The 23,070-nt window shown below is 36.9% G+C and overlaps 1 protein-coding gene across 4 annotated transcripts in view; it reads right to left on the reverse strand.

Annotated features, from left to right (window-relative positions):
* The window catches only part of LOC124367334 (BMP-binding endothelial regulator protein), a 192,561-nt gene that overhangs the window by 123,808 nt on the left and 45,683 nt on the right, over positions 1 to 23,070 (reverse strand). For 2 of the 4 annotated variants that reach the window (XM_046824075.1, XM_046824073.1), the window contains exon 2: positions 3,626 to 3,710. In XM_046824075.1, coding sequence (XP_046680031.1) covers positions 3,626 to 3,701 — 76 coding nt within the window. In that variant the 5' untranslated portion in view covers positions 3,702 to 3,710. Of the gene's footprint in view, positions 1 to 3,625; positions 3,714 to 23,070 lie in introns of all 4 variants that reach the window. The other 2 variants (XM_046824074.1, XM_046824072.1) reach the window with 1 other exon arrangement.

A 23,070-nucleotide genomic window follows, 5' to 3' on the forward strand; every position in this document is an offset into this window, starting at 1 on the left:
AAAACTGTCAGAATAAGAGATAAATCAATATTTTTGAGTTGTAATTTTTGGAACGGAGCTGAATTTCCTTCCAAAAACATTCTTATATTAGATTGAAAACAATCGCAATATAAATCAACAAGCGATTTGTGATTTATAAAAATTATAACTTTTCTGATGTTCTATGCACAATTTTCAATTTAGGCTTTAAACGAAGACAATTTTAACATTAACGATGTGAACCACGGAGGAAGTTAACTTGAAATATTCATATTCTGATATGGACTGTGAGTTGAACTCCCGGGCCAGACCACCCCTAACTCTTGGTGTGAAGGCCGAGCTAGGCGGACCGACAATGATGCAGATCATAACGATTGTCTTGGGTCGACCGTAGATCAGAGATTCATTTGACTCCAATCGTTGTTGTGACCCTAAACAAAACTGCTCGCTACAAGCCAGCAATGGCCGCTTCAAACACTGCAATCATGGGCACAAATGTTTGGCGAAGAAAAGTGCTATAGGTCTACACTGATCTAGAACAGTTCGGTGTACCCATACTCAGCTTTAGATCTAAATGCCTAATTAAGGATCATTGAGCTGTGTGCGAATGTGTCTTATCCAAGACCAATTTTATGGATATCCAAAATTCTAGTAGGCCTATTAACCAAAAAACTACTGCAATAGTCCAAAAACTAAGGTAGGGCGAACCAAACCTTCCATAAATTATTTAAAGGCACTTCCGTTAGCACAAAACACATTCGTTATGTCTGATTACAAGTTTACAATTCTATGCACAAGCTATTAATTCCATTCTGCCAACCAAATTCTATTCCTTTAAGTTTGATTGTTAAATTGTTCCAGTTCGATGCGAATGGTGAGTTTAAATCCAGTGCACCTTCGTCTTACGTGCAGCATCCGAAATATGATGCTGCTTCAGACTTCCTGAAACCTGCAGTCATGTTCTTCTGAAGAGATCCAAAAATGTCTAAAACAGCATCAAATTTCAGATGCTGCACGTAAGAGAAAGGTGAACTGGAGCTAAACTCAACATTCGCATAAAATCAGCCCTTCCCACCATAGCTGCTTTATGTGTTCCGGTCCATTTCCATTCCACTTCCAAGAACACCCCAAAAGCTATTCCGATGTGTCCTATTTATGTAGTTTTCCTTTCTTGAGAGTGCTGCTGAAGTTTTTTAGTGGTAGAATATATTTACTAAGAACCCGAAACTTAAAATTGTGCCATAGGTTGAAAACGTCACAAAGATTTTAACTTGGCGCAAGGATGAACTCAATTGATTTTAGAGTAAAAAGCTTAAAATTAAAAGTCCTTACTAGTTATTTCTCAAACCAAACAGGTTGGAACTGGTCTAGGAGGATGGCTATCCATGGAGTAGTTATATAACAGAGTTAAGCAAGCTCCGAGAATTAATGGAGGCAACCCTCCTATCTGGAGCTCATTATAATATTAATCAGTTGCTGAAACTTTATCAGTAATTACATCATGAGACATGGGAGCTGTCATTATTGGTGTTGAGGACGTTCTCATAATGAGGCACGATAATTTATAAAATCCTGCATTCATGAGAAGGGTTTTTTGTGCGAACAAATAAAAAGATGCTTTTGTCATGGGCTATTATTGACAATTAAATCCACATATATCAAAATGTATACATTTTTTGTAAAATGTTAAACACAATGTAAGCGTAGTGGAAACTTACGATTGCTTACGTGTCGCTCAGCTTACGGCGTAAATATTCATCGTAAGGTATACAAAGTTTTGCTTTAAAAACTTTGTATGGTTTAATGTAAGACATCGGTCTTTTAAAACCCCTTCCTGTAGTCCGATAAAAATACCATTGGTCGATAGAAATATAAAACAAAAACACTTGTAGAAGTGATTGTTTTACAGAAAGTTACATTTACCACAAAACCTATATTGCCCACGTTTTCCCTATATTACTACTGACTTACCGTTTTATTGTTGAACTGTCATTTAAAATTGAATATGAATGGTCAAAATTCCGACTAATTTATTAGATAAAATGCTCATTACACAAAGAAATCACACGAATCAATTAATGTGTTCTTCAATGATTTTAAAAACAATTATTGTGCCATATTCGGCTTATTCCGTTAGAGACATGAAACCAAGGATTTGTTACACCTTTTATGATGTATAAGTTCTGTGACGAGAAATAATGCTTTTAAGTCTTGGATAACTCCGATGAACTCAAAAATATATGATCACAAACTTGTTGAAATGTTGAAGATATAGCTTGTATTGGTTATTCTTAATTCAATTACTACATTAAGAATTACAAGACCAATATCGATAACTTTTTTTATTTTGTGAGGCTTTTCGATAGAATTGAATTATTACATAACCTGTACACCAACTTTCGGGTTTTAAATAGAAATTATATTTTACTAAATCAAAAGATGTTTTAGAAAGTTTAATTTACAGTAAAGGTGCTTTTTTGTTTCTTACCGTACGTCAATGGCATTCCAATACGTTCTCCGTCAAAGGGACGGGCACTTAGACAGTTTGAACGTCGAATGATGAATTAGGATACTTTGTTTAATGCTCTTGCTGCCTAAATTCTACAAATGGTCATTAACCAATCTTGTGGATGAAGTAACATGCATGAAGGGTCTGAGCAATTTAGGTAATCATTAAGTAAATCATTCTGAGTCATTTTGGTCTAAGTAGTGGTTATTGATTGTTACTGTCATTGAGGACTTCTTCAATACTTCCTGAACCTGGTTCAATCGCTGAAAAAAAAAAAACATACCTAGTCTCTAATTTTGATAAAACCAATTACGCTAAGTACTCGTATATATAAAGAAATGACTTTGGGTCGTTGGATTATATCGGTACCCCAAATATATAGAGTGATCAGCTTCAGCGAGAAAACTGAAAATTAACACAATTGTCTCTAGTTGGCCATAAGTAGTCATATAATTCTTGTGAAAAATACCAATTTCTGACTTTTATCACCGAGATTTAAAATGATGTAATGGATATACTTTCCATTTAACGATACACTAATTATATAACATGTAACACAAACTTTATAAAGCTCGCCTACTGTATTTCTCACCATCAGCTAATCTGCCTTTGATTGTGAATGTTTGAAGGGGTTCCAACCCTTAACTCGTTCTATAAAAGTTTGAAGAATAAATTTAAATTAATTCTGTCTTGGTGGTGTGAGGATTACAAAGTTATAAACTTCTGCGTGTGAATGTAACTAAATCAATAAACTTGCGATATAGTGACCACAGCTGACATCTTGTCATCATAATAATATAAATACAAAAAACTGCAAAATATTTATTATTTTAATCTAAATAAACCGAAATTAAAGATTCCACTCATCTAAAGAATGCCTTTCATTGCAAATCTTGCTCAGAATAACGCATAGACGAACGTTTCAAGGACAGGTATCTGCTGTATTCTTCAGGTGTGAAGTCGTAATAAAGGTTATGGATAATATTTCACAAACAATAAAAACGAATAGAGAATAATGAAACCAGCAGAAGCGCATGGTTGGAATAGTTAACCTTTTCCATGCTTAACCTTAATTTTGAGATTTGACACCTGAAGAAGACAGCAGACAGCATATCTCGAAACGTCGCAATCACTTACCGACTATTAAACTCTCAGCGTCCGGCATGACCTGAAGCCCGCAGAGCAGCAGGATCAGAGATGTGGTCAGCGACATGTCCGAGATCTTCTGAAACACACAGTTTACTCATCAGTTTAGGGGTGGATCCGCGGCGGCGTAGTACTAAGCCCCGCCCCCTCACCCCATTGGTCAGCCCGTCCATTCACCAGACCATTCACCATTCATGCCGCCCCTCTTCCCGGAACGGCCGATTCCCAAGGACCGATCCTAATCACCAAGTGACAGGCCGCTGCGCCGCCGTTCCCCGTTCCCAAAGAGACCGCCCGCGACTTCAGTTTGTTTTTGGGTAATTTAAACATTACCTCTGTCTGTGGGGTCCGCTCCTTTTTTTATCTCCCTGTCACCGCCGCTGCCGGTAGTTTACAGCGCTGTTGAGCGGTGATAAATGGAACTAAGCTAAGAACCGTTTAACTCCGTGTTTTAAAATTGTAAAAAACAATACATCAACACGAGGATTCAAAAAGCACCGTAGTATAACGTAGCTGAACACATAGGTGCGTAAATATTAAAAAAAACTACCCGCCCAAAAATAATAACAAACAAATTGAAGATAACACTATAAGATAACAAAATATGAGGATTGGGAGGTGATTTAGTACGTCATATGTTTTGTTAAAGCTCAAAAGGTATAAACCTAAATATTGATGAAACTTGTACAATGTGTTTAAAGGAATTTAAAGAAAGATGTTTAGATACCGATAAGTTTTGTCAATACTAAACAAAAATAGCTGTCAAAAAAGTATTGTATTGAACAAACTGTAATATCGTTTGTATATCTGTTGCATTCTACCAGCTTCTTCTTATTCGAGTATAATACTTAATTTATAAACAAACACTCCAATAATTATTACATTTTAATTTTTTGAGGCCTTTCGGTTCTGGGGCCTGATGATGGGGCCAAATTTCAACACTTCTAGTGTAAAATAAATTGTGTTCCTTGAACACAAAAGGCCTAACAAAAATAAAATTTATTAATTATTGGAGTGCTTGTTTATAAATTAAGTAATATAGATGTTGTTTAAAATCATTTATAGAATTAGGCAAGCAGTGGAAGTTTAGAGATACTGGCACGACGGATCACGGCCTGTTTAGGATCTCTTCAGATGGATGTCGATTCCAGATTCCAGGAGTCAAATCTGTCACTGTCTTAGACTTCAGACGCTGCTCTAAGTAAATGTGAACTGGAGCTAAACTTAAAATTCTTATTGAATCAATCCTCCGTGCCATTTCTCTACGTTATGTGTAGTAACTTGTAATAAATATTTTTAATTATCAATAAAACATTTATTTTAAGCATTGCAATACAAATTTCAACACTTCTAGTGTAAAATAAATTGTGTTTTGGTTCAGCAATAACAGTTCCGAAAATTTTTGTAAAGTGTGGATCACAGGTTACTTAGAATTAGTCAGAACATTGGACACTGATCAGATAGTTTATTTCAATTTGCTATAAATGGCTCAAAGAGGTAAAACAGTTGTATATAGACGAACCTGCCAACCACGTTCTATGCTGGTGGGGGGGGGGGGGGGGGGGGGGGGTTATTAATCCAAAAACACGGTGAATGAACAATAACGTCTTAGTCTGAGGTTGGTGACTAAGTTCAATCAACAGAATGCGTTAGTGTTGGGCTAAGCCCCGGTAACGGGAATACTAGTTCTGGCCGTTGGATCGTGTTGTTACTAATTTTTATAGTCAGACCTTTGTATAAATCTTGTGTAAACGACATTACTGAATGGCTTAACTCGGCTAAACTATCAGTTCCATAGATTAATGTAAATTTCATACGGATAGTTTTTGGAACATTTGGTGGGTCTTACTTTAAAAATTCGAGTATATTATAAATTACATGCAAATACATATTTTTTTGTTATCTCCAGAAAATGCCAAACTTGTAATAAACATATCAGCGAGGTATGCTATTTCGAATTCCCATGCATATTCCAGATAGTAATCATAGGTACTTGAATAGGATACAGATGTATCAACATTTTTATATTCATACACATTTATTGAACATGAAAATTCTTAATAAAGGTAAATAAAATATTGTACTAAATATAAAAGCATTACCATACTCGCCTCTGAAGCCTGTACATCTCCACACAAACAGACACTCGCTTCCTAAAAGCAGAAGAGTCTGCAGGTTATGTAAGGCAAGACAGATTTCTAGAGGACGGAGAAGGCCAAATATTTTCGTCGTGACACACTCACGCACACGCACACGCACAAGAGTCAGTGTTTGTTTCTCTCGTTGACCTCACGGGCCGGAATATGTGTGTAGAATGTAAATGGCGCTTAACTCATCAGGAATGTAATACTCTTGTGTTTCCAACAAGTCCAGGGATGTAATGAGATTTTGCGGCGGGTCCAGTGAATGTAAAACATGAAAAATACATAAATGTTAAGAGTGAATTTATTTCGATTTGGCTGCGGGAGTTTTCAAAGGGATAATACGTTACGTCGTATGTACTACCGTAGGGCCTAATAAACAAAATTTGAAAAATATTTTACAAAACAATAAAAAAAAGCAGTCATGCAATTTGTGTGTTTTTTAATGTAAACACCAAATATCCCTAGCATTAAGATGAAGTAATAAATGTTTTGTTGAGAAAAACATTATTTATTTTAAATTCATAGTCCTTTATGATAGCTTTATTGAATACGAAGAAATATTTCTTATTCGCTCCTCTAGAAATGACAAGCTTTTAAAGTATGAAATTTAGTCAATTTTATAAGCAGGCTCAAATTGAAATGGGAGCGACATGTTTTTAGTGTATGATTTAGGAAAATTATATTTTTAATTTACAATAAATTAAGGAATTTAAAATAAATATTTCTTAAGGAAATTAAAATTTGCTGTAAATATAAACATGTATTTAAACACTTGAAAAGTTACGCAATAAAAATGACATATCCTTATCTTCAACTCTGCTTTAAATTCCTACTAATTTTTGTGGAATAAATAAAAAGCTCTTTTAATTTTTCTGCCTTCCAAAAATGACATCTTAAGGTGATTTAACTAAAATTGAAAAATTCTGACAAAACCTCAGTTGTATCGCCTTAAATCAAGCGTTAGAGAACTGTTGTGTTAATTTCAAAGCCTACTATTTCTCTATCTAACTGTGGGCTATACTCATTATCATTTCGGTTTATAATTCTTGTATTTCTCTTTGGGTTGCTGGCCAACAAAAGATTGAATCACGTCAGCAAAGTAGCTTCCTTTTACCATTTACCTTAGGCAACGAGAAAACCCCATATATAACGCATGTGATACATATATAAAAGATTCAAAAATAATTTGCGCGCGTCCAATCAAAACACGTCCAGACGTTAAGTAACATCACGTGTACAGTCAGGATTTATGAAACTAGACCAGAATATAAAAGAGCAGAGTGATGCTTCACAGGAACTGAAAGTATTGTCACCAACCCATTGAGTCAATAAAAGGTGCCGCGGTGTCACAATTCCAGATGACCCGCGACGATGGCCTCGCTAGGCAACGACGCGCGCTCTGCTGGTTAAACGATAGGCTAAGAATAGTCTTATCTTCGTTGAACTAAACTCTGTCAGAGGAGTACAATTACATTAAGAAAGTACCAATTGTTGTACCAATACTGTTAGCCACCATCAAAGGGGGTATAATATTTTACAGAAAGTAATCAGTTATTTTTTGTTCTCTTAGGACGAGAAGCTTAGAAATTGCAGGAAGTCCTAAAAGGACCTTTGCGCTGCTTCAAGGATATTCAGGGTGGTAAGACCGGTGGCAGGAGCCTCCTCCTGTTAAGATCCATGAGGACGATTTAGGGCATTAATCTCAGTCATGTCTCCTCGGAAGAGGGGGAAGCCAGCTTTTAACCAGCCTCTCCAGTCAAAGCAAACAGGGTGCGTCACACTTTTGTGCCCCTATGTCTAGGCTAGCAAAAGCCCTTAACACTTGGGAAGCTCCACCAACTCCAACAGTAATCTCCAGCAAAAGACTAGACCTATCGATCTACCTTTGCACACCAAAATCTCGACATTTGCGGTTATTGATGTGTCTCTCCTGGGCATCCATAACGTTGCCCAGATTTGCCCAGTACTTTCCAGTACCTCAAGGGGTAATACTGCACAAATCATTGCCACGTTTCGTTACACAAACGGAAGAACATCGGACTTTTCACATAGAAATAGTCCATGAGTGCGGACTAGCAAAGGGCACAAAAGAAACTGTCGTTAAAAATGTTATCGCTCATTAAAGAACTGCAAGGGTGAAAGGGGCAATTTATGGAATTATGTAGGTGTTACAAGCCATAAAAGCAAAACCATCAAAGCAATAAACTCTGACCTGTAACCGAGGTTTATGGTTCTCCACTTCCATTGAGAAAATAGATAACTGTTTATTATTGCTTCCATAAGCACTCTCGCAGTTTTTATTCTTTTTCGAATGAACACATGGAACTTGATTTTAGGTCGTTCATCTCGAGATTTACTAATACCAATATCCGTTTGTAATACAGTAAATAAATAAATTATACCTTGATTACTACCCCCCCCCTTCTACATACATCCTTAATGACTTTGTTTACGCGTGAGTTACCGGCAAAGCCTTGCCCTTAACTCACACCCGTGCATGACCTTGACCCCAATCTTTGATCTCGTCGGCGTCTCCACTTTGATGGGCGGTCTTCTCCCAGCTTCAGGCCCCAGAAGGGTTATCGTGGACAGTTCAACTCTGGTGGCGGCCAAAGTGTCTCCCACTATCGCGTCCGTCTACCGTCCATACCATCGTGCTGACAATATTGGTACTTGAAGTACAGTATACCTGGCCAATATTGGAATTTGGTCGCAGTGCTTCTTGTTAGACCAGGACGTAAATTCGAGGCATTGACTAGCGAGAGCTAGTCAAGAAAAAAAAAAAATAGAAAGTGTCACACATTCCGACGAATACTCTCATTTAAAAATGCTTTAATGTACTCTTGAATTATTTGGTCTACAACAATCCTATTTTAGATGGCAACAAAAGCCTTCATAAGGTAATTTTTTAAAGTTATGAGGTTTTCACGAAAATCGTAATATTTTCTATTTGAATTCAAACAGTTTCTTGCACGTAAATAATACTCTGTTGTAGCCTATGTACTCTGTTTTCAAAGAAGGTACAATTGTTTGTACTTTTTCCATGAAATTGTAAATTACCATAAATGGTGATTTTGGGAGTTATTCCGCTTTTTTGGCAGTAAGCATTTAAACATCTGGAACAAATCATACTTTTCTTATTTTAGATGCCAACGAAACCCTTAATAGGTATTTAGGTACTACAGCTAGTTTTTAAAAAGTTATGAGGTTTTCACAAAAACCGTAATGTTTTTCAAAATTTTTAAATGTTTTAAACATTTTCTGCCAATTGCAGACGATACTTATGCACCAAATTTGACAAAACTACCGCCTTTATATTTTTATCCGTGTGCCTATTTACATTTTTGGTATAGTAATAGTTGTGTATTGTATTCAGGAAACGAGTTAAAACAGGATAAATAATACTTTTTGCTATATGTCTTCTGTTTTCATAGAAGATAAACAGTTAATATTTTTTAATGTAATTGTACATCTCTAGTAAAGCTTAGCTCAACAAACTGCCGAACTGAGAAACACAGAAAGGTAGTTTATGAACACTTGCCCTTGGTGTCCACTGTATCAACAGATTGCCGGATTCTATAAAAAAATATACGACGTCTAAGGCGTTAAGAATTCGTCTGAAACGTTTTTTGACGACAAAGGCATTTTACAACAGCATAAAATTTTGGCTGACAATTGGGAGACCGTCCTTTTTTAGAAACTAACACTGGTGATGGAATTGGAAACAATTGGCGAATGAAGGGCTTGTACGGATGCAAAATCGTATGCTTGAATCTGTTATTGTGGTACAAGAGCCAAAGTTTTACCTACAAAATGACTGTTGCTATATAGACTAATGTAAATTATTGCCGCACAGGTTCTTTCACGAAAATAGTACTTTCTGCCATATGCACTTTGTTTTCACAGAAGGAACTACTGTATAGTACTTTTTCCATGTAATTGTACTCCTCTGACAGAGTTTAGTTCAACGAAGATAAGACTATTCTTAGCCTATCGTTTAACCAGCAGAGCGCGCGTCGTTGACTAGCGAGGCCATCGTCGCGGGTCATCTAGAATTGTGACACCGCGGCACCTTTTATTGACTCAATGGGTTGGTGACAATACTTTCAGTTCCTGTGAAGCATCACTCTGCTCTTTTATATTCTGGTCTAGTTTCATAAATCCTGACTGTACGCGTGATGTTACTTAACGTCTGGACGTGTTTTGATTCGGCGCGTGCGCACTGGGCATCTGCTGAATTTTAAATCTTTTATATCTGTATCACCGTGCATTGCAGATAAGGGTTTTTGGTTACGTAAGGAAATACATTGATATATATGAAATGTAGATAATAATTGTCAAAAAAATACGAAACTATACTCTACACGACGTCGGTAACCTTGAAATAATAATAAATTTTAATTCCAACAATAAACAATTTTGGAACCTTGGAAAACTGCTTCATAGGTATTAAGGAGGTGCTTAATTAATTAGGCTTAGCCAAAAAATACAATCGAAAATGGCCAGCTAAATTATTTTTGTGTTTAATGTTGTGGTTACATAATAATATTTACACTTGGTAATTTCGTAACACACAATGATATTTCTAGTACATACAACATAGAACAGTTAAAATACAATCTCCTATAATAATAAAACATTTTTTACATTGCACCGTTTTCTATATATTCGAAAAAGCAACAATAACTTATTTCGGAAATAAAGAATTTCCTTAATATTGAATGTGGGAAAATACTTTCTATGTCTGGTCCTTCAATAAAGATATGAGATGTATATAATTCGACACAGTAAAAATTGTTCAGAAGTTGGTAAATTTTAAGCATTTAACTGTGCTTAAATTGCGCAGTGCAATAATTCGAATTGCCATTTTATTTTAGATTTTGCCAATTGCTCTTTTAAATTGAGCCCAACCATCCAGTATACTGTATCAAGCAGTTCTGCTGATGGTTATGGCTGGTCATTATAATCAATACATATACTAAGCCACAGCCTGTGAAATTAGAATTTATTCTATAAATTGTGAGGGTCAATGTTTTTTTAAATTAATAGTTCAAGTGTTATCCTGCAAAATATTGAGCTCAATAATTGTGTGTTTCGAAAAATGAATAGATCAGACGTTTCAGTGTTCTGCTTTGTGATAAAAATAGTGTGTTTAGGGAAACGTGAAAACATCATTTTCTTTAATAAACTTTGGTTAGATCGTTTACATAACCAGAAACAACAGTTTACCGAACACTGATCCCTGGGGCACTCCACTGAATTAGTTCTGGGTTATGACACAAACTGAAGAATGCGCTACTTGATCATTCGATTAACACGTATCCTTTTATATATAAAAGATTAAGATACGTTTTCACTAGGAAAAGGACATTTGTTCGATGACACTTCCATACTCTTTTTGTGATTCTCTAGAGACATCACTAGGAAAAGGACATTTGTTCGATGACACTTCCATACTCTTTTTGTGATTCTCTAGAGACGCTAACGATGATATCCATTTGGTGTCTTCCAAAGATGTTAATTCCCAAAGAGATATTCCGTTTATGAATCGTAATAACGAGAAGAGGATCTAGCTTAATTATACATTCTTTGTTAGGTCTTCTGGCAAAAATGGGATGAGTCCCATAGGTATGTTCTACCGGTATACAAAAAAAATCGTCCCTCATATTTACCACCTTTATGGATTTCCTCTTCTTCTTCTAAGGTGCGGCCTATTGCCATACACTTAAACCCAAGGACCTTCTGCAAACCCCGAAGGTATACTACGAAGCCAGGCAGTTTACAGTTTCAGCAGCTCTATAAACCGCCGAAAAGATCCGACCAGGGGAAAGTCACCACCCTTGTCTAGTCTACCAAAGATGATGTTGTGCCGCCTTGTTTTTGCAGGACAATCAAATAGCAGTGTTCAGCAGTTTTCTATTAGATATCGGGAGGATCCACTCTGTAGATTCCCAGTCTTAATTATTGAAATGTATTGCACACAATCAAACAATACATGCCAATACACAAAGTTTTACGACAATAACCAATGAAAGCTAGGTTTCAGAAGTTCTAAGCCAAACAGCCGGTGACTTCTGCGACTGATGTCATCCTACTGACCAAGTGCTATTTTATTAGATTTGATTGAGATATTTTTATCACCATGAGGATCCATCACATCTATTTTCATCGAAAGTATAGTAGTGTTATGGTTTTTTCATTATGTATTAGTTTGATTATAAATTTGCACCGAAAAGCATATCAAGATGATGGAATTTGAGTGTTTCCCTATTGATTTCAAATTTGTCAGTTTGGCAATGGTGTCATAAAATCAAATTTTATTATATAAATCTAGAATTTCACCAAATATTCTCAGCTGAATCATTTCACCTGTCTTATAATTTTACGTACAATGTGTATGAAACTACGATGAAAGATCCATTTTTGTTGAAAGTACCAAACTTGCCATTATTCATCCACCCTTTTTGGTCATCCATTACAGCCTAGTATTAAAGCACAACTTGGAAAGTAAAACTAATTAACAAGACAATGTTTGCTCTCAAAGGACTCCACGGACGGCCTGGTGGGAGCTGTCCTGAAAGAGCCTGCCATCGGACAAGTGGCGAGGCCTCAGGCAGTCAATAATTGACCATCACACACACAATAGTCGGTTGATTGCAGCCGCCATCTTCCCGGGCAATTAAAATTGTTCTTTTCACAGGTTAGTTGCTACTTATTGTGTATTTGTGAAAACAATTGTTGGTTTCTCAATGGGGAATTCAAGGTCTTCTCCTCGGGCTGCACTTGGAGATCTCCAGCCCAGGATAGCTCAGATGCTCTAGTGCCTTTTATTTACAAGGATCACTTAATTCTCAAGAAGAACTATAAACATTGTGTAAGCATCTTACATAACCGACACTGGATTCAAATTATCTCAATCTATAAAATCAGCTTCAAGATCATTTAAAAATAACTGTAACAAGACGTACATACAACTCCCACATTCGCCACATAGGCTACTTACAATCACCAGTGGATGCATATTATCCCTTTTCCATCTAGGTACAACCTTTGCAATCTCATCCTTGATTATCGTTCCTGAAAAGGATTGTAGAGTACACCCATTAACGATGATTCATCCTTGATTTTCCATCCACCCACAACAACAAGACACACTCTTTTTCTGTCTCGTTCCATTAACCAAGAATGGGCCTGCGCGGAGTGACGATATTGAAGAATAACTTAAAGTAACCGTTCTCAATCATTAAGAAGAGTTGTATGACGTCACGCGTGTAAGATATGTAAAAGGTCTCACACCGCGTACAATTTGATGCCTGGACTTTGCAATGACAAAATTATAATGATAGCCATAATTCAATTTGGGATTAGCCCAATTAGATGTAACTAGGAAGATACACTCAATCCACGAGAGAATGGCTAGCGTTACGGCTCAACGACCATATTTGTAAGTAGTTAGTATCCCACTGTAGTCTGTGCTAGTGTGATGTGTGATTGTGATCCTCGTAGGCTACTTGTAATTTGTGCTCGGGACTTCACATCCTGTACAGTGTCAACGTCTGGACTGGACTCCAAGCTTTTGGGTATGTTTGAACCCTTTTCTTTCCCTTCTTTACTTCCTTATGTTCGTTATTTTTGTATATATTAATACCTCCCCTACCTGACGAAGAGGATAGATTCCAATCCTTGAAACGTTGTGTCATACCTTTTATAACCTACAACGATGACAAATGTCTGAAATATGTTATCCTTTCAAACCTTCAATCGTCAATAACAAACTTTAAACAAAGAATTTGTAAGTAGCCGAAACTTTCAAAGCATTGTTTCCATAATTGTAGAGCTTTGCAAATCTTTGTCGAACGTGTAGGTTGTGTTCAAACCCCAAAAAATGTACAAATTGTCCTCCTTTGCCATTCAATTAAAGGCAAGCTAACTCATTCTTCTATAATATTACAGGAGATTGGCCAACATTATGGCTGCTGACCATATTGGTCAAATGCTCAAGCATTGTTACCATAATTGTAAAGACCACTTAAGGAGCGTTGCAAATCTTTGTCGAACGTGTAGTTAGTGTTCTGGTCCCACAAAGCGTACACATTGACGTCCTCCTTTGCCATTCAACTACAGGTAATTTCACTTATTCTCCCGTAGTTTTACAGGAAAATAACTAACTCTGTTGCCCATATCAATCGTATGGTTGACTTCACCCAGTTATTTTACTTCAGAGAAGGTAAAAAGGTGCAGGCATTGTTCCCATTAAAAGGAGCAAAAGGTTTTGAGACTGTGACTATGCTGCCTATTGAGCCAAAAATAAATATAGCTCTTCCTTTGGCCAAGAGGAATCTACATACAAAATTTCAAGTCTCTACGATTTTTCTTCGTACATTATCGCACAGGTGGACGGACAGCCAACGAAACTTTTTAAGAAGGATCCATCGGATCGGATATGTGAAGTTTTGGAAAGGTTTTCCAAAATTATTATCTAAAATAAATATTTTTTCTCATTTAGACCATTAACCGACTTACTTCTCCATATCTTGCAGGGTATTACCACATTAGGTTAAAATTTGCAAAAGGAATATATGGTACTTCCTTAAATTTTAACAAGAGATTTGCTGTGGCTAAAGTATAAATGGCTGAATATCCAATAAAGAGATAATTTTAAAGGATAATGGTATTTCGGACATGTACCATATTTTTATATTACAATCATCTAACACTGCTTTTCGAGAATAATTCGAAAAGTGTAGATTCCAATTATTGGAATCTACACTTTTCCTCAGGTCATAACCTTAAGTCTTCTACACATAATGTAACAATGTTGGGAAGGTTGATTTGATGTGAATGTTGAATTTAGCTCCAGTAAAAATTCCTCCTAGTGCAGCGCCTAAAATCGGACGCTGTCACATACATGACTCCTGTAATCTGGAGTCATTCATGGTCGTCTGAAAAGATCCAAAAATGTCGGCTACGAAAGAGCTCAAATGAACATTCTGCATAGTTTCGACATCAGAGACACCTAGACTCCAAAATTTAGAGTAGTCTAGGTGAACAGGTATTCACATTGTATCATCAAGTGCACGGTTGAGCAAAAGATTCCACAAGTCAAATATGTGACGTCAAATTCTTGCACTAAGAGGAAGGTGAACTGGACTAAACTCAACATTCACATCTTAGACAGTCTAGACTTTGACTTTACTCTAAAAAACCAAAAAGCTAAAGATATTTTGATACCTCAGGAAGAGGATAAATCTTCGAAACGTACTGGTCTAGTATAAGAGTTCCTTCCTTCAGAAGAACAACGAAGAATGAGCTATTACAAGTACGATGCAGCTCCACTTCACGTCAAAACTCAAGGTGAAAGCAGATCGTTGATTGACACCTTCCAAGGTTTGTTTATAATAATTAATAACCACTTGTCTCATGTCCTGCACCACCCATTAGCGTCTCATGTTGATTCTATTGTAAGTACCGCAAACTGCGTATTGTGGCCGCTATTACACAGCGCATGCGCAGTACCCGTTTCATGTCAGCAATCATCAGATGATATCTAGATAACATGGAAATGACTTGTTTGTTATATACTTCTGAATGAATAGTCATTTATTAAAATGCCACTAATGGATCCTCACAAACTGGCCTCATACCGCGTGTTCGAACACAAACTGGCCTCATACCACGTGTTCGAACACAAATGGAATTCAGCTTTTGTAAATTATTATGAAGACCAAAGGATTTAAAAAAATAAAAATAAAACTTTTGACTTTTCGCAGAAAAAAATAACATCTTAACTGAGCAAATTATCTGATAACAATTGTGGTTCTAAACGTACTTATTGCTGATTATGGATTGAAATACCTACAATGAAATTATATTCCTGGTATCTTCTTCGGTAATGTTCCTACAATATGCCTAATTTTTATTCCAGCCATCAACTATTAACGTAAAGTGAATGCGTATTTTGACAGAAATCCTATGTATTCACTCTGAAGTTAAGTAGATCTTGTTTGATACCTCCAGTTCAAAAGTAACAAAAGAAATTGTATCTGACTAAATTTATTTCTAAACTTCTTTTCACGCGTCAAACTTTCTGTGATACCCAGCCAATGATAAATACCAAGTTTTGATTATGATCTTGTCATTAAGATTAGAAATGATGATAACAGGGATGATTTTGTCATCTATGACACAACTTTCCTCTTCTTTCGCCGAAAAGTACACTTAAAATAGAGAAGAGTCCATCGAAATTTAGAAAAGACATTAAGAGTGGCAGAAGAGTGCGTTTGCAAACGGAAGGAAATAGTGGAATATGGTAGTGCAAGGGTGGAAAATCAGCATCCCAAGCTGAAGATATTGGGGTCAGCACCGTCAGAAGCCCAGGTTCCAGGAACAGAAAGTGTAGAAAGCTGCTGCGGCCACAACGGGATCAACCTGCGGGTTGCCGGGCTGACTGCACCTCGGTGCAGACTGCAGCAGAATCTCGCGTCTAGAGCAGATACTTCTCAGACTTTCATGGGCATTTGGAAAACGGATATTTTAGCGCAGTATATTATATCAGTCAATTCCTTTAAAGCACTTGAATCACGAATAATGGACGTTTATTGCGTTTCACATATCGATGGTATAACCAAAACCATCTTTGGAAGCGATTTGATGAAGTTACTGAAATTGGTAAAGCATACTTTTGGGGATGAAATGGCCATTTAAGACGGACACTGACAATTTCTAACACCAAACCTCTAAGCACCAAAACGGCGAAGACAAGAGTGAATTATTGAAGTTGTGTACACGACAGAAAGTTGTTTAGAGTCACAAATCTAGATTTACCTTTTGATGTAGTTGCAAACAGATTTTTTAAGTAAAAAGAGAAATGCTACTAATATTAAAGTTGTTTAGACTTTCTCCTGGGTAAATTATTACAAGATTAGTAGAGGAACTTGGTTAGAATAACTTTGGTGTAAAATACAGAAAAGAGGCAACAGGATAAAAAATTGTTTGATTCAAGGTGAAGCTATAGATGACTTTGAGAGATCTAAAATTTTTTAATTGTAATGATACTTGGGAATTTCAGCCAAGGAATACGTCTTATACATACACCATTGGGTAAGACTTTGGACTTCAACTTTCTATCCAACTGATTGGGATGGACAAGCGTCACGCACTTTGCGTTACTGGAAACAGATACATTATCGGTTATTTATCAGGGTATATTAGATCCAGGAAATTTATGATCATACTGAAAACCGCTTGGTGTAAAATTTATTCACAATATTGGCGATAAAAAAGGACGGGACGGAGATATAATGGAGGAGGCCTGGGATCACGGGCCTTTCCCTGCAACCTATCATTTCCCAGCCGCACAGTGCCTTTCCAAATACCTCGCATATAATTACCGATTAGGACGGTTCATTTTTGCGGGAATGTCAAGATGCGGTCGGCTTTTAATTTGTGTAATCATACTAATCTGAGATTTTGATGTATTCCTGGCGCTGGCGCTCAGAGGCTGGTAGCTGTGGGCTTTTCTGTACGGCTCGGTAGATTCGTGCTGGATGAAAAGACTCTGGAAAGCTTGACGACCTTATCTCTAAGGTTAATCGTTTTTTTCAAGTCACCAGAAGCGGTGAAGCACCAGAAAATCAGGAATACTCTTGATCCTCTTGAAAGTGTTGAGATGATGGCTTTGGATGATTGTGATGGGTGGAAAGACTTTGGAAAGCTTAACACCGTTTATCTCTGAGGTTATTCGTCTTTATCAAGTTAACAGGAGCGTTGAAGCACCAGAAAATCAGGAATATTCTTGATCCTCTTGAAAGGGTTGATATGATAGCTAGGTAGATACGTGCTGGGTGGAAAGATTTTGGAAAGCTTGATATAATTTATCTCTGAGATTAGTCGTTTTTTCAGGTCACCAGAAGCGTTGAAGTACCAGAAAACCAGGAATATTCTTTGATCCTTTTAAAAGGATTGAGATGATGGCTTGGTAGATCCGCGCTGGATGAAAAGACTTTGGGAAGCTTGATAAACGGTATCTCTGAGGTTCGTAGGTTTTTCAAGTCACAAGAAGCGTTGAAGCACCAGAAATCCAGGATTACTCTTGATCCTCTAAAAAGGGTAGATATGATGGCTTTGGATGATTGTGATGGGTGGAAAGACTTTGAAAAGCAGCTTGATGTCACTTATCTCATCTGAGGTTAGTCGTTTATTTTGTCACCAGACGAGTTGAAGCACCAAGAACGAGTAAATATTCTTGATCCTCTTGAAAAGTGTAGGGATTGACAGCTTAGTAAATTCACGCTGGCTGAAAAGGATGTGGAAAGCTTGACACCATAATCATCTCTGAGGTTACTCGTCTCTTTAAAGTCATCAGAAAAGCTGAAGCTCTAGCAAAATCAACAACGCTGGGCTTTGGTTAACGTTGAAAGGAGCGACTTATGCAAGAAGTGACGTATCACGTGTTGTATTCATGGAAGAATGACCAGCTTTAACAAAACTTATCTTTCCAATATACATTGACTTTATAAGCTAACCATTTACAAAAAAATTCCAAGAGGTAAGTTTTATCTCTGGCTTGTGATACGTTGCTTCTAATATTATTAGTCCAAGCAAGATTCTGTATTTAAAAAATAGATTTGTTTTACTATTTCTTGCCATTGAACTAAAATTACACTAAAACACATTACGGGGTTAAAAGTTGTAAAGTGAATATATTGTACGTAGGATCATCAATATGCTCTAAGAGCGCGGGCACGACAACTATTCCAGGCAGTTCTTCTTCTCCAAATCTGAGGTATTTACGATTCTGAGGAAAAATGGATGGAATGTTGAAAGTGGTTTCGACAGTGGTGGATAAATCAGAGGGGGAGCACTCCAGAGCAGGGAAGATTAAGGGGCAGCGACGGGTGACGGCGGTTAATCAAACAGGCAGCGGGTGAGCGGCTGCTGGCAGCCAGCCAAGGGTCGATGGAAGCCGAGTAAACGCACCAGATGTAACAGTATAGCACGTGGTGTAGGGTATAAGGTGTAGGCTGGCTGCCGGAACTCGGTCTGGCTGGGGCTGGCCACTGGTCACCTGCCAACAAAATACCTTCTCATCTCTTCCAGTGATCAGCCTTGATCGGGAGCAGGATTAGACTACTCCTCTGATTGAGGGAAGATGAAATCAAAGCAGCGAATGGAATACTTTATTACCCTGAATTTGATCTGACTTCGTATGGAACCTCAAGAATACAACACAAGGGCAACCTAATACTCAGAGTAATAATTTAATTATCAAAGAAATGTAGCAACCGAACTGGCTATATTGATCAGGAGTAAGATCGGAAGTCAAATTTAAGGACGATGAATTCAAAGCAGAGAATGATTAACTTTGTCTTCGTGTGAAACTTTCTTACAACATCAAGAGTACAATATAGATCCAACCTGATAGTGAGAGGAACTAATTAATTATCAACGGAACGAATCAAAGAAATACTTACGTCTCTTACACAAATGTCGAAAAACAACATACATTGATTCTCTAGAACGACAAAAACAGTGATTTTTTTATCACAGTGTACTCAAAATTTACCCACCATTTTAGTACGAAACCTTCACACAGTCCTGTTATGTAAGACCCAGAAAAGAGTGATAGAGAGATATAATTCTCAGAAACTTCAGCAGAAATATTAATATGTTGAATACCAGTTAGTCCCTTATAATTTTTTGGAGGTATTTCCATCCTACCTTCCACAAAAACAATAACAATGTACATTTATTTGCTTTAGTTATTTACAGATTTTAACACAACTCTGAAAAAACAAGGTAGGAAATACGCGACACTTCGTCGAGCAACAGACTTAGCTGAATCAACTTGCAACATTTCAATTATATATAGCTACATTTGTTGCTATGTCACATTTGAAAATTTCATACAAATGTAGGCAGTTTGCTTATAAATTAATTTACCCTGGGAATATCTCGTTGCTATCGGTAATTTGCCATATGAACAATGTAAAATGTCTGCTAATGTTCAGTCAAACCCTATGTAGGGACATGCACCATAATCAAACTCGAGAATTTAGAAGAATTTCGAGACTACATAGGTCAGTTCGTTTTCGAAATATCTTGCAGACAGTCAGAAATGTAATATTCCAGCCCCTAAAGCGATAGGATTGGCTAACGTTTGCCAATTAGGCTTGTAGACTCGATAGATTGTTTTGGAGAAATCTCATTTAAATCGAAGTACTCCACAATATCTCACCAAAAAACAGGTCAATTATAAATCCTACGTCAGTTAATGTTTGACTTAGTGAAATGTAATTAAAACGCACAAATATAGGTTAGTGACAGGAAAGCTGGACTATAAGCTGATTGAACATTATAATTCAGGCGTTAGGGACCATCACAAAGTAAAAATTATAATTGGAGATGTGCTTTTCCTGAGTAGATATTATGTTTAACCTTAATTCCAAATCCATAGCTCAATTATAGCACATTAAGTACTACGCTTCACTTACGCTCAGCCAAACCCCACAGGTATATCTACACAATCATAGCAGTGGATCTTTCCTAAGTAGATATTAAGTTTAACCTTAATTCCAAACCCATAGCTCAATTTTAGTTGTTACATACTACGCTTTGCTAATGCTCAGCCAAACCCCACAAGAACATCTACACTATCATAGCAATTGATTTTACCTGAGTAGATGTTAAGTTTAACCTTAATTCCAAACCCATAGCTCAATTTTAGTATATTACATACTACGTTTCGCTAACGCTCAGCCAAACCCACATGTACGTCTAAACTATCATAGCAATGGAACTTTCCTAAGTAGATATTAAGTTTAACCTTAATTCCAAACCCATAGCTCAATTTTAGTATATTACATACTACGTTTCGTTAACGCTCAGCCAAACCCACATGTACGTCTAAACTATCATAGCAATGGAACTTTCCTAAGTAGATATTAAGTTTAAACTTAACTCCAAATACATAGCTCAATTATAATACCTTACGTACTGCGCTTCGCTAACGCTCAGCCAAACTCCCTAGGAACATCAACAATATAATAGCAATGGGTTTTTCCTAAGTAGATATTAAGTTTAAACTCCCTGCGTGGGGAGTTAGGATCCTAGGCAGCCTTCCGGACTGCCGGCCACTTACGTTGATCAACAGCAGGAATCTCAATGTCCCACAATCAAGGATACAAATGGAACGCGGACAATCTAAAAATCCCTGATGTAAAACAAATGGTGGTTATCAGACAGCACTAACTCCTCCGTATCCTGAATCGTCTTTTATTTTTCTCAGTTCCCGGCCACAAAGGCGATGTCTTCGGCGGAGGAATGCGACGATGGTGATAAAGCCATTAGTAGGAGAGGGTGCTATCTTAATAGTGGCCGGCTGAGTGGCCGAGCGACTCGGCAGTGCACTGCGCATGCGCGGACATCACCTCGGGTATAATACGCGGGAAATAAAGAGTCAACTGATGGCGCAAGGACGACCAGATGCTGCTGCACGTTCGGCAAGGTTGAGGTTGAGGTTGAGGTTGACTTTGGCTGTGGGTGTTGAGGACAAGGCCGGTATCGTGTATAAGGCCCCCCATTGTAGTCTGGAACTGCTGTTTATGGCTGAGCTTCGATCCGAGATGGTAACTCATGGAATGTTTGGGACTGCGCAAAAAATAGATCCACGAAGACATCAAGCTACAGAAAAGGTGTAACCGAAAATTTCCAAGAGTCAGCGAAATCCTTTACAGATTTAATAAAAAAACTTTAAGTAATGTTAGGAATGATGTTGTTAAAACACACACGCTTTTCAGAGCCATTTTGACTATTTACTGCCTGGAAAATGAGTGTTTTTAATAAAATTAACAAGTTCACTGCTTTTTGTAATTTTTTTAAAGAAAATGATAATTCCTTTTTGATTTTTAATGATAAAATAATACAATAATCTTAAACCATTAGCAATACTAGAGATTTTCTGGTGACTTCCGTAGTTGTCCAAGGCCATTGGATGACATTCTTGTTGAAGCAGCAAATTTACAGACCTATTACAATAGATAGAAAGGGAGTGGTGGTGGGAATTTCTTCAAATTACCATCACTGACTCACATTGTTTGGATATCTTGGATATCTTTCTGTTTGGACATCTTGCTTTGGAAAGCACATGTCTTGTTGAAGGTCACTTGCTTTTGAGCTTGATGTAGTGGCCGGAAAAGGGCCTTCAGACGGGATGTTCTCCCATTGATCATCAAGGATCTGAGGGATTTATCTGAATCCGGGTGGAAATGACAGACTGCTAGATGGTATGAATGTTGAGTTAGCTCCAGTTTACCTTCCTCTTAGTGCAGCCTAACGCTGTCACAGACTTGACTCCTGGAATTTGGAGTCATGTTTATTTAAAGAGATCCAAAAAAAGTCGGGTACGAAAAACTCAAAAAGAACTATTTTCATCGTTTCGACATCAGATACACCTAGACTACAAAATATAGCGTGAGTAGGTGAAAAGGTATTCTCACTGTCTCATCAGGTGCACAATTGGTTGAGCATGGAACCGAACAAGGGACTCTACAATAATACATTAGCGAAAACTTTTTATGCCAGAACACTTTTGTTCCAATTTTCACCTGAGAAAATGTTGAAGACCTATCTACTGTCATATAAAAAAGAGACACAATTTATATAGTTCAATTTTTTATATCTCATAAAATATATCCTCCCAATCGAAGTCTTGCTCTATTTGTTTTATGGCGAAATGTGATTGTATATTTTACGAGCACATCAGGATTGTTTATGTCTGATGCTATAATAACGTATAAGCAATAAAGAGTTAATGAAAATGTATTTGGTAGCTTAGTATATACAAATCTCCCCTTGTTGAAATTTAAATTTACACGAAGGAAAAGTTCAACGTTGCATTATATTAACATAGACATCCTTAAGATATTTTTTTTGGTTTCTTATAAAATAAAAACTAACGTCGTCTAAATTATTTAATCTTCAATAAGTAAGACAAACGCTGGTATATGAGAATGTACTTTGATGACTCTTTTCAGACTAACATATAAATGGAGTATTTTTCTATTACTTTACGTACTTACTTCCCTAATTTATCTTCTTTGATAAGATCATAAACGTCATTCTTTTTTAAATAGATCGTCTAGCGACAGAAAAAATGGGGCATCCATGTGAACAGAATTGAAATATTGTTCCATTCTAGCATCAATAATTGCACTACTTTAAGGTTTGATAACAGTTTTTTGATAAACGCTTAAAACTACTTTGAGATACATATATGGTCACCTCGTTTTCCGT

This window comes from Homalodisca vitripennis, chromosome 8, assembly GCF_021130785.1.
Source record: "Homalodisca vitripennis isolate AUS2020 chromosome 8, UT_GWSS_2.1, whole genome shotgun sequence".
In the NCBI taxonomy this organism is placed as follows: Eukaryota; Metazoa; Arthropoda; class Insecta; order Hemiptera; family Cicadellidae; genus Homalodisca; species Homalodisca vitripennis.